This window comes from Hemiscyllium ocellatum, chromosome 31 (assembly GCF_020745735.1).
Source record: "Hemiscyllium ocellatum isolate sHemOce1 chromosome 31, sHemOce1.pat.X.cur, whole genome shotgun sequence".
Taxonomy (NCBI): Eukaryota; Metazoa; Chordata; class Chondrichthyes; order Orectolobiformes; family Hemiscylliidae; genus Hemiscyllium; species Hemiscyllium ocellatum.
The window spans coordinates 51,465,401-51,478,471 of NC_083431.1; the positions used below are offsets into that span (position 1 = coordinate 51,465,401).

General features: G+C 42.5%; 1 protein-coding gene across 4 annotated transcripts in view; it reads right to left on the reverse strand.

Annotated features, from left to right (window-relative positions):
- Window positions 1–13,071, reverse strand: part of camkk1a (calcium/calmodulin-dependent protein kinase kinase 1, alpha a) — a 250,736-nt gene that overhangs the window by 83,489 nt on the left and 154,176 nt on the right. For all 4 annotated transcript variants that reach the window (XM_060848477.1, XM_060848475.1, XM_060848478.1 and 1 more), the window contains 2 exons: window positions 10,265–10,318; window positions 1,649–1,700 (listed from right to left, as the gene is read on the reverse strand). In XM_060848477.1, the coding sequence (XP_060704460.1) occupies window positions 1,649–1,700; window positions 10,265–10,318 (106 nt within the window). The remainder of the gene's footprint in view (window positions 1–1,648; window positions 1,701–10,264; window positions 10,319–13,071) is intronic.

The following is a 13,071-nucleotide window of genomic DNA, read 5'->3' on the forward strand; positions in this document are numbered from 1 at the left end:
AAATGTGAGTCTGCATATATTATCTTGGATTTTGGGGGAAGCTGGTGCTCCTGTTGATAAACTTGAGCATCTTCCTCATAAGAAAGAGTTGAGGCAGCTCAATATCTAAGATTTTTAAAATTAATTCACAGGATCCAAGCATCGCTAGTAAGGTCAGGATTTATTTGAATCCCCAAATGGAGAAGGTGGTGGTGTGATGCCTTCTTGAATCACTGTAGTCACTGAACCACCCATAGTGCTGTTAGGAAGGAAGTCCCAGGATTTTGATCCAATGACACTGAAGGAGCAGTGATGTATTTCCAAGTCAGGATAATAAGTGGCTTGGAGGGATACTTGCCAGTGGTGGTGTTCCCATGCATCCACTGCCCCTGTCCTTCTAAATGATTAGGATTTTGGTTTTGAAGGCTCTTTCAGGACAGCTTTGGTGAAAGTCAGCATTGGATCCTGTAGATGGTAAACCTGCTGCTTCTGTGTGTCAGTGGTAGAAAGAATGAATATTGAATTTGGTGGATGGGTGCCAATCAAATAGGCTGCTTTGTCCTGGCTGGTGTTAAGCTTCTTGAGTGTTGTGAGAGCAGGCAATTGGAGAGTTATTCCATCGCACTCCTGACCTGTGCCTTGTGGATGATGGGGAATTAGGAAGTGGGTTACCTGTCGCAGGATTCCCAGCCTCTTACCTATTCTTGTCGCCAGTGTTTATACAGCTGGTCCAGTTTAGATTCTGCTCAATGGTAACCCTCAGTATGTTAATACTGTTAAATGTTAACAAGAGACCTAAAGGAGATGGCACTTATGTAGTGCAAATGTCCCTTTTATTTCATCAGGATAGCTGTCCAGATCTCACTGCATACGGACACAAACTGCTTCAGTATCTGGACAGTTGTGAAAACTGTTCAATTATCAGGGAATATCCCCAGTCAAACTTGATCATGGACAGACAGTTTAATCATCAGCGTGACTTTTAAGCATATAAACATACCAAATAAAATCTATACAATATTATCTTCATTCCGGGGATTGTTCTACTGAATGGTTACAGACGGTGAGACTGACTACTTCCAGTCTGACTTATTATTCAGGCTGTGAATACCAAGGCTAAGTGACTGGTTACTGACGGTGAGACTGGTTACTTGTGCATTCAAGTTACCCACAATGTGACTGTGACTACTGATTATTTTAACAGTGACACTCACAAGTTACTCATGATGAGACTTTTATTAACTGATTATTAACTGACTGGTTTCTTGAGTTTGACCAGTTACTCAAGGTGTGACTGTTACTAACTGGCTATTTGAGGTGTGATTGGTTACTAACCGATGTTACTCAGGTTATGGCAATGTTGTGTACATCTCTATTTTTTTGGTGTACCATCATCAGTTTGACAAAGGCAGGATTTTACATTCCTGAAGCTGTCAGCTGATCAGCTCACCAGCAGCTACCAAATTCAGCAATTTGTTTGAGCAAAAACCTATCGCCTACTTGGAATAAACAACATAAAAGGCCCCTTGATCTTATTATGTGACTCTGGCATCTTTGTGTGCTAAGTGCTGTAATTTAAAAACCAAATGCTTAGAATCAGGCCTGATTTGAAGCTAATTGAGGTATCCAAGGTGATTGGTATCTGGGAAGATTTCCAGGGCACACTTACGTGGAAATCCATACTGCTTCATCAGCTTCTTTTTAGAAAGTACCTTCATGGCCTGAGGGAGAGAGAGAGAGCGAGAATTCCTGTCAGCAACATAAACCACGATTCTTGTTTCTAAATGTACCCACTCAAAGAATATTAGAATAAAGTTAATGACTACCAATCAGACTAATGCAACATGTCAATTAAGTGCACACAAGAATTATTGATACAGAATTGCAAGGACTAGACTTAAATAGTGAAACATGCCAGGGGTGGGGTTGGAGTGGCTCAAGTGCTGTTGGCAATAACCACACTTGAGATTGAGGGGTTAAGGATGAGAATCATTTAGGCATTTGGTGATGGGGTACAGGGGAGGAAATCTGACAGCTTCTCTCCCCTTCAGGAGAAACAGCTGGTCATGGTGGAAAGGAAATCAAACTTTGACACTTGTCAGATTGCACCGTTTGAAGGTTCTGGTTAGCCCCCATCTTCCAAAAGCATCAGCCCATCCAAACCTCACCAACCTCATCTCTTTGCTCCCCTTTTAGACCCTGCTTTAAAAGATCTCTCTTTGACTAAGCAATAGGTCACTTGACTTCATATTTCCTGTTGTAACTAATTTTTTATTTGATCATGCAACTGGGAAATGTGCCAGCACATTTTGCTTGTTTTTTTTAACTTGTTCATGGGAAATGGGCATTGCTGGCTAGGCCAGAATGTACCGCCTATCCCAAATTGTCCTGGAGAGTGTGATGATACACTGCCTTCTTGAACCTTTGCAGTGGTTGGAATGTAGGGACACCCACTGTGCTGTTAGAGAGGGAGTTCCAGAGCAATGATCAACAACAGTTACGTAATGGCAACACAGCTCCAAGTCACGATGGTGTGTGAATGGAGAGAAAATTTTAGGTTACAAAGAAACATAATAAGTAGGAGCAGAATCATTTGACCCCTCAAGACTGCTCTGCCATTCAATAAGATTATGTTTGATCTGATTGGAGTCTCAGCTCCAATTTCCTAACCACCCTCGATAGACTCCAATTTCCTCCTTAGCCAAGAATCTGCTTAAAAATGTTCAGTGACCCTGCATCCACCACACTCTAGGGAACAGACTAAAATACATTATGAAAATGCAAGTTGTTGATATCCCATGCAGCCATTGAAATGTTGCATTCCGTGACTTGAGATCAAAAGCACAAGCCCTAGGTTGCAGACTCATAATTATATGCTAAGCTGGGCTGATGAAAAATTCAAGCATTTCAGTTTTCATTAAGCCATTTCCTGATTCAGTTTTTCTTTCCCTCTGACTCAAACAGCAGAAGAACTCCAGGTCATTGGTTGCATTTATCATAAACATCGTAAGAATCCACTCAGTGAGAATGGGTTATTATCTGCCTCCTGCAGTACTCAGCAGCTGAAATTTCATGAGGAGTTCCCTTATCTATGAATCATAACATTCCTGAGACATTCAAACCTGTGGAGGATGGGAATGATTTTTTTTCCCAGCCCATGCAGAGTCTCTCAGCTGTAACTGGAGGGCAGCTGCCTGGTTTAACAAGGTGGCAAGTTTTTCTCAACATAATCTGCACACACTACTCTTGAGAGCTGGGATTTGTAGACCACCCACACACAGGAAAGCAGGCAAGTGAGCCTGTAAATTAGCCATGATGTGGAGGCGCCAGTATTGGACTGGGGTGAACAAAGTTAAAAATCACACAACACCAGGTTATCGTCCAACAGGTTTATTTGGAAGCACTGTTGTCCATCATTTATTTAAATGATTTGGATGAGACTATAAGAGGCATGGTTAGTAACTCTGCGAATGACACCAAAATGGGTGGCATAGTGGACAGTGGATTATCTAAGAGTACAATGGGATCTTGATCAACTGGGCCAGTGGGCTGAGGAATGGCAGATGGAGTTTAATTCAGAAAAATAGTACATTTTCGTAAGACAAATCAGGGGCAAAACGCACACAATTAATGGTAGGGCTTTGGGAATGTTGTCGAACAGAGATCTAGAGTATATAGTTCCTTGAGAGTGGCGTCACAGGTAGACAGGATGGCTAAGGCGGCATTTGGTACACTTGTCTTCATCAGTCAAAGCACTCAGTACAGGCATTGGATCGTCATGTTACTGCTGTACAAGACATTAATAAGGCCATACTTGGAATAATGCTTACAATTCAGGTCACCCTGCTATAGGAAGAATGTTGTTAAATTGTAAAAGGGTGTAAAAAATATTTACAAGGATGTTACCAAGATTGGAAGGTTTGTATTAAAAGGCGAAGCTGGATAGGCTGGGACTTTTCTGCCTGGAGCGCAGGAGACCAAGAGGTGATCTTAATGAGGTTTATAACATCATAAAAGGACAAAGATAAGGTAAATAGCCAAGGTCATTTCCTCGGGTTGGGGAATCCAAAACTAGAGGGCATAGGTTTAAGGTGAGAGGAGAAAGATTTAAAAGGGACCAGAAGGGCAACTTTTTCAGGTGGAGGATGGTGCATATATGGAACAATCTACCAGAGGAAGTGGTAGAAGTGGGTACAATTACAACATTAAAAAGAGATTTGGACAGGTACATGGATAGGGATTTGGACCAAAGAAGACTAATGGGACTAGTTCAGTTTAGGAAACCTGGTCAGCATGGACGAGTTGGGCTGAAGGGTCTGTCTCCCTGCTGAATGACTCTATGTTTCTATGGCTGATTGGGGAGAAATTTGAGGTGAAATGTCATTTGATGGTACCTGCTGGAATTTGTCCAATCAGAGTAATGATTTTCTTTATTGTTCCTTCATGAGATATGAGTGTCACTAGCTGAGCCAGCATTTACTGAATACTGACAGTTCTGACAGAGTGGACGTGTATTGAGATGCCTGGATGTAGTGGACGTGGAGAAATTTTCATTAGTAGAAGAATCCAGGACCGAAGGACACAGCCTCAGCGTGAAGGTACGGAGGTGTGAGGAGGAATTTCTTCAGCCAGAGGGTGGTGAATCTGTGAAACTCATTGCTGCAGAAGGTTGTGGAGATCAAGTCATTGAGTGTATGTAAGGCAGTCATAGGTAGATTCTTGATTAATAAGTGGTCAAGGGTTAGAGGGAAAAAGCAGGAGAATGGGCTTGAGAAACATTGAATGGTGTAGCAGACATGGAATGAATGGCCTAATTCTGCTCTTATATCTTATTGTTATGGTCTTACTGCATGTCCCTAACTGCTTTGGAGAGGATAGCAGTGGTGGAGAATTGTAGATTTGATGTAAGTTCTCATCATAAAAACTACTTTGGCCCTCTAATGAGGCCATTCCGATGTAAATGAACCACAATGTTTAAATTTAGGATGGGCCAGGCAGGATAGGCTTTGTTGTTTATGCAAATCCTATTCATTCTTCTAACACCATGTCTGGTTAGTTACCCGCAGTTTGATGAAGGATTACAAGACAATTAAAACAAATCTGACATGGTATTACAAGAGCAGTCAGAAAACAATCAGCTCATGCTCCATCAGAGTTTTAAAGTGAAAAACATCTTTCACTCATTCACTTTCTCTTTAGACATGAAACAAAAACAAATGGACTTTGTACAGCATATTTAACATATAAATCAGCACAAAGGATTAATCAGAAAAAATGGACTTTGAACCCAAAGGAGAAAATGCAGACCAAAGCTTACAGACATAGGGAAATGAATTAAATGCAAAGATGAGAATTTTTAATGTGCGTCAACTGCAGTATGGCAGTAAGTAGTGAGTAGGACAGTACAGGTTGTTCTGCGATAGCACGCATTTTGTTAATGCAATTTCGCTATAACCTGATTAACGAATTGGGGACACAGTTTCTAAAACACAAACTTTTAAAGTGTGAATTGGTTATAATGCGATTCTGGCCCCATTAGTTTAAATGGTGCTGCTATTAAGTGATTTTCTTATAATATGGGATTGCACGAAAATAGAACGAATGCATTACAGCAGAACTGACTGTATGGGACAGCAAACAAGCAGCAGAAATCTGGATAAGTTGAAGTTTATAGAAGGGGATGATGAAAGGCCAGACGTGAGGCCATTTGAACAGTAATTTCTGGAAGTATTAAAAGACATGAACAAAGCAGCACGAACAGTGCCGTAAAATGAAAAACACTAATACCGCAAGCATTCCTTTCATAAATAGTGTGACTCCACACTTATCCTGTTGCAATCTTGGCCCCCAATCAGCTTGCCTGTCTCTATCTTAACAAATTGATAGATTAAATTGATGCAATCTGTTGTGAGAATTTGATCTTCTGCCTCTTGCTTTCATTCACCTTTTCTAATACCAATACACCATTCCTGAGGATCGGTGCACATGAGACAATTGAGGAGAAAGGAAAAAAATTCATTGGAATTTAACATTATGCCATTAACACTGAAGGATGAGAAAGGTATCATGTACAGCATTAATCAGAGATGGAGATGGAAGAAATATCAATTAGTGAGTAACAAACATATGGAAGAATATTATTCACCGCACAGCTTGCGCTGATAAGTGGGAAGTAATGTTCGTGCTCCACAAGTGCCAGGCAATGACCATCTCCAACAAGAGAATATCTAACCATCTCCCCTTCACAATTAATGGCTTTACCTTTGCCGAATCCCTTAATAACAACATCCTGAGAATACCACTGACAAGAAATTTTACACTGTGGCTGCAAGAGCACATCAGAGACTGCGTATTCGGGGTGAATGACTTACCTCCCGATTCCCCAAAGTCTGTCCACCAATTATTAGGAAAAGAGAGGAGTGTGATGGGATACTCTACACTTGCCTGGATGAAAACAGCTTCAACAACACTAAAGAAACTCAACAGCATCTTGGAGGAAGCAGCCTTTTCGATTGGCACTTCATCTACAATTTCAATATTCACACTGACAGTGTGCCCCATCTTCAGGGTGCATTAGAGCAACCCATCAGGCTCTTTCAATAGCAGCGTCCATATCCATGACCTGCCCACTTACAGGGACTATTGCAGTAGATGCATGGGGACACCACCACCCATAAGTTCCTTTCCACATTACACACCAACTGGATTTAAAATTATATCACTGTTCCTTCACTGTGACTGGGTCAAGGTTCTGGATTTCCCTTCCCAACAGCACTGAGTGCAGCTCCATCCCAAGGACTATGGCAGTTTAAGACATCAACTCACTACCACCTTCACAGGCCAATGAGGAATGAGCAATAACTGCTGACCCAGCCAGCTATGCCACAACCCGTTAAAGACATAAATTCATTTTATCCTTTTTGTTTCATTGTAGAGAAACCAAATAGTGTATTTTTAAAAACCTCTGAAACTGGCAGGCAGAGAGATATAGTATGTAATTACAGTCACCGCCAGATTTAGCTCCTGTCCTTCTCAGTTTGGGAACAGTCTGTCAGACTGTGTCAGCTTCTGTTAAAGGTACCCTTCAGTGGCATCAGGGTGAATGCTGTCTCTGCTCTGACATGGAGGGTAGATGTCATTTGCAAAGATACAGAAGGCCCCAGTTCACACTTCCCTCAGTCAGCATGGATTGGACTTTGGCGAAAGTGAGGACTACAGATGCTGGAGATCAGAGTCAAGATTAGAGTGGTGCTGGAAAAGCACAGTAGGTCAGGCAGCATCTGAGGAGCAGAAAAATCGACGTTTTGGGCAGGAGCCTTTCATCAGGAACAGCCCTGATGAAGAGCCCCTGCCCAAAATGTCAATTTTCCTGCTCCTCGGTTGCTGCCTGACCTGCTGTGCTTTTCCAGCACCTATCTAATCATGGATTGGACTTTACCAGCCTTCTGGCAAAGGGCTGGAAGGCTGAGCAGCCAATAAAATAGTTCAGGCCAGTGATGTCCTTCTGTGTCCCTGCCGCAATGCCATCATGGCAGTGGTAGTGAAGGTCATGAATGAACTCTCCAAAACGAGAGCCCAACTGAGCCACTTAAGTGGTCAATTAAGGGTTTCTTACTACCTCTGGTGGCATTTACACTCCTGGCAGCAATGGCCAGCCCTGCAAGAATGGCATTGCCTACCCTCGCCAATACCATTTCATCACCAGAGCTAGTCTGGCCAACTGGTGTGAGTGCTCACATCCACCAATGCAGCCTCTTAGTCTCAGGACAGTCTCAGCAATGTGCATCACACCCAATAGCATGGCCAAGGTGACTAAGCTGCCAAAGTCTGAAATGGCAGGTCCTGGGGGTGGCTTACCATCTTCAATAGCCTGCTGCTGCTGCTAAGATCCTGCCACAAGTGCCGTCACTCACCATTTGCTTCCTGCTTTCAGCGGTGGATCTGAATGTCTGATGGAACCGATTCCCCCAACACTTAATCCATCCCCTCCTAATGAGCTGCTCTGCCTTCAAACCCTTTAAAAAAATCTTCTTCCAAAAATGAGGCAGAAAAGGATTGAGTGCTTGTGCACAAACACGATTATTTTGCTTTGAATTGTATGATATATTGTTAAGTTATGTCCAGGTGCAGTTGCGGCACATTTCTGTGACATTGTATTTATTAACCCGTACCCAAAGAATACACATTGTGCATTCACTCAAACACTTTGGGGTTTGAAAGGGTCCTTAAAACATCAATGCTCACACCCTGTCAGACCACTCCTTCAGCCGGTTCAGTCACTGTTCTTGTGCATCAAATGGACAGGAGATGGGGTGGAATGATGTGTTTCTCAGTTATTATCTTACTCTCCCTGTCAGGGTGTGCTGTGGAGTTGGTGGGATAGGACTCGTGAGGCTCTTTAGAAATGAGTCATATTTGCTTGGTGCCTTTTTATTTCTGCACTAAAACATAGAGATAAGGCACAGTGGCTGCATGACAAAAGCCCCACTTCTGACTGATCTATATTTGTGTGTATGAGCGCCAGGCACATAATTGTGTATGTGTGTGTTTGTTTTTTTTGTGTGCATAAATGTGTATAACTGTGTTGTGTGTGCATAACTGTGTATCTGAATGCGTGTACATAAGTGCACGTGTGCACATGTACATGTAGGTGTCTGTGTTTGCATCCAATATATGCTCATGATTATGTGTATTAATGTACACATGCTCAAGTGTCTGTGTGTGGATGCTCTTGAGCATGTGTGTTTGTCTGTGAAAGTGCATGTTTCTGTGCGAGTATGGATGTATCAGTGTGTGAACTTACATTAAACTCTATGTGAGCGGGTGTGTATCTGTGTGAATTGAGAGATGTTTGTGTGCATTCGGTCATCAGTTTTGACAGTATTAAGAAGATTCATGTTCCAACAGAGCAAGAGTGGGTGCAGGAATGGCTGATCCAAGTTTTAGCAGAGACAAATGCTAGGTCCATTCTCTTTCAGCTGTACAATATTCAAGAGATCTCTGTGAAGGTTCATGGCACCTCCTCTCTTCCCTTCCCTAAATATAAACTATTATGCTCCAATACAAAATCAAAAGTACCGTAAATGCTTTAAACCTGAAATTCTGAAGAAGCATCACAGACCTGATGCATTAAACTGCTTTTGCTTTCCACAGACACTCAGTATTTCCAGCATTTTCTATTTAAACTCATAGGCCCATGCTTCAGGAAAGCCCCGCGATTGTTGGAAGGGATCCCAGAGAGAGGGGCTACTTTTTAAAGTCACATCCTAGACTTTTTGAGTGACATTTTAAAAACACATCCTAATGATTCTTTATGTGAAACAAAATCATCTGACCTTTTCCTTCATTCTTTGGCTGATGGTCAGCTCCCAATACTAATTGCCTCGCTCACTAATAGAAATAGTTTGTTTTTTATTTATCTCCTCCAATTGAGACAACAATCATTTTTGACACTCATAACGGTTGGGTGGTCAGTGGTGAGAACATGGGGGTGGTGATGAATGGAATAAAGGTAACTGGGGCAGGGAGGAGTGGTGATGCGCTGGGGGAGGTGACTGAACCATGAGGAGAGGAACGGGACTGGAGGGAGGCATGTGAGGGACCGGGTGAAGACAGGTGGGGTTGTGAATGGAATGGGGCAGAGGTATGAACGGGCATTAGATAGGGAGGATGAGGATGGGGCTCCCTTTCTCTCCCTCCCCTTCAGTCATCGGCACTCAGTCTCCTATGCTGATCCCCATTTCAAAATTACACTCTTCTCATGTGCATGATGTAATGACTTCAATGGAAATTTTATGCGATAATGTAGTGAGTCTGGATTTTCTCTGCATCTTTCTGAACACATGCAGTTGCCCACAACTCTGGGTGTCAGCAGACACTGCCTTTAAAAGGAGCCTATGTTCTGAAAGAGTCAGACTATTTGGATACCTAATGGAATGACCCTATCAAAATGGCCAGAATAACAGCACTGGTTGTTAACAGACAGCTAGGCTGTGACTGTCCTATTAAAGACTTGGAGGTGCTGGTGTTGGACTGGGGGTGAACAAAGTTAAAAATCACAACACCAGGTTATAGTCCAGCAGGTTTATTTGAAAGCCAAATAAACCTGTTGGACTATAACCTGGTGTCGTGTGATTTTTAACTTTGTCCTATTAATATCAGACAGATTCAGTGAGTATCAACCCCATTCCTGTCCAAATGTTCAAATAATTCACAAAAAGTTCTGAATGGTCAATTGTTGAGATCCACCGAAGGACAAACATCAGGAGAAGAAATGTTTACTCACATAATGCTTGTCATCGTTTTCATTGTAGGCCAGCTTCACAACACCATAGGAGCCCTGTCAACAATTCACAGCTGAGATTAGTCATTGATAAAAACAATAGTAAACAAAATATCTTAAGAGCAGAGGGGAAACATACTTACAAACATGGAAACAACAATATTTCTGAGAGACTGAGATTCCTTGGCCCTTCTCCAAGTCTAAAACAACAGCAAGACTAGGAATTAAGGCAGGACTCAAATACCACAGATGGCAGGTATCCCTGCAAGCCAGCTGCTGTGACCTTGCTTTATGTTCTACCTGAGTGTTAATAAGGTCAGGGAACTGGTAAATTTCCTGTCTCTGGTCTCAGAATCATTGATTGAATTAATGAACAGTTAGAGCATAGAAGATCATTTAGCCTGTCGTGTTCTTGCTGACTCTCTGCAGGAATAAATCAGCTTCTCCATGCCCTTTCTTTGTGGCCATGTTTTTTTCTCTCTTTTCAGGTGCTAATCCAAATCCCTTTGGGAGCAATTTTGAGTTTGGACTTTCAGCAGTGCATTCCAGATCCCAACCACTCAACACACTAAAAAGATTTTCCTCAGATTACTGTTGGTCCTTCAGCCATTTATCTTTTACAGCTGTCATCTGAATTCTTGGCCCTCCCATCAATGGGGAAAGTAGTCTAGTCTGGCCAGATTCTTCATGATTCTGAATGTTTCTATCAAACCTGCTGTCAACCTTCTCTTCCCCAAGGAGATTAACTCCAGCTTCTCCAGACTATCACATAACAAAAGTCCCTCAGCCTTGGAATCTCCCTTGCTAGTCTGCTTTAAAGCCTTCACATCTTCCTAATGTCTGGTGACTAATGTCTACTGGATGCAATTCTCCAGTAGACAATGACCCTCTACTCTCTAACAATTCATCCTAACTTCCTTGCTTTTGTACTCTATGCCCCTATTTACAAAATGCAGAGTTCTATATACTTTATGAACCAGTTTCTCAAACTGATGAATTTGCTCATCAATTTGATCTTCAAATTTGTTCATTATTCCTGAAGAAGGGCTTATGCCCAAAACGTCAATTCTCCTGCTCCTCGGATGCTGACTGATCTGCTGTGCTTTTCCAGTGCCACTCTGACCTCCAGCATCTGCAGTCATCACTTTCTCCCAGTTTCTCAAACTGCACTGTCACTTTCAATGTCTGTGTTCTTTGTACCAACATAAATCAATTGACCCTTCTGCGCATTAAACTCTGTATCTGTCACTGTCTGCCCATTCCAATAGACTGTCTATAACCTTTTGAAAATCTACACTCTCCTCCTCAGTTCACAATACTTTCAAGCTCTGTATCATCTGCAAATTTTGTCCTGCGCATCCAAGGCTGAGTCATGAATATAGATCAGGAAACACAGTGGGTCAAGTAGCAACCTCTGGAGAACCCAACAGTATACTTGCCTCCAGTCCCAAAAACAACTGTACATCACTACTAAGGCAGCACAATGGCTCAGTAGTTAGCACTGCTGCCTAACAGCGCTAGGGACCTGGGTTTGATTCATCCTTGGGTGAATGTCTGCATGGAGTTTGCTCCGGGTGCTCTAGTTTCCTCCCACAGTGCAAAGATATGCAGTTCAGGTGGATTACAATGCTAGATTATTCTAGAGTGTCCAGGGGTGTGAAGGCTAGGTGGGCTAACTATGGGAAATGCAGGGTCACAGGGATAGGGTAGGGGGTGGATCTGGGTGGGATGCTCTTCTGAGGGTCCCTGTGGACTCAAAGGGCCAAATGGCTTGCTTCCACACCATAAGGATTCAATGACTCCACTCCATTCTTGTCATACAACCAATTTCATATCCATGTAACCACCGTCCTTATTACTAATGAGCTCTAACTGTGGTCCCAAGTCTGTTGAGTAGTGCTTAATCAAATGTGTTTTGAAATGCCATCTACACAACATCAATCATGATTAGATTAGATTAGATTACTTACAGTGTGGAAACAGGCCCAACAAGTCCACACCGACCCGCCGAAGCGCAACTCACCCATACCTCTACATTTACCCCTTACCTAACACAACGGGCAATTTAGCATGGCCAATTCACCTGACCCGCACATCTTTGGACTGTGGGAGGAAACCGGAGCACCCGGAGGAAACCCACGCAGACATGGGGAGAACATACAAACTCCACACAGTCAGTCGCCTGAGTCGGGAATTGAACCCGGGTGAGGCAACAGTGCTAACCACTGTGCCACCGTGCTGCCCATAAGAAACCTCATTTAGAAATTCAATCACAGGGAAGATAAATATACAGTGGTAATGTCACTGGATTAGTAACCCCATTTTTTATATATATATATATATAATATATATACATTTAGATTTATAAAAAGGTAAGAGAGAGGCAAGAGTGACACTGAACCACTGGAAAATGGGGCGAGCAAATAGTAATGTGGAACAAAGAAATGGAGGAGGAACTAAATCAGTGCTTTACATCATTTTTCACGGTGGAAGACACCAGTAGCCTTTTTGAACTTCAAGAGAGACAAGGCAAAGGTGAGTGTATTGGCCACCAATAGAAGAAGGTGCTGGGGAAGATGACAGATCAGAGGTGGATAAATTACCTGGTCATGATGGGTTCTGAAGGAGATAAGGCAATCGTTGAGGCATTAGTGGCAATCTTGCAGGTATCACTGGAGTCAGGGAAGATCCCAAAGGACTGGAAAATAACTCATGTAACACACCTGTTCAAAAAGGGAGGCGGGAAATACAAGAAACTATAGGTCGGTTAAATTTTAGAGCCCATTATTAAAGATGGGAGTGTGGAATAC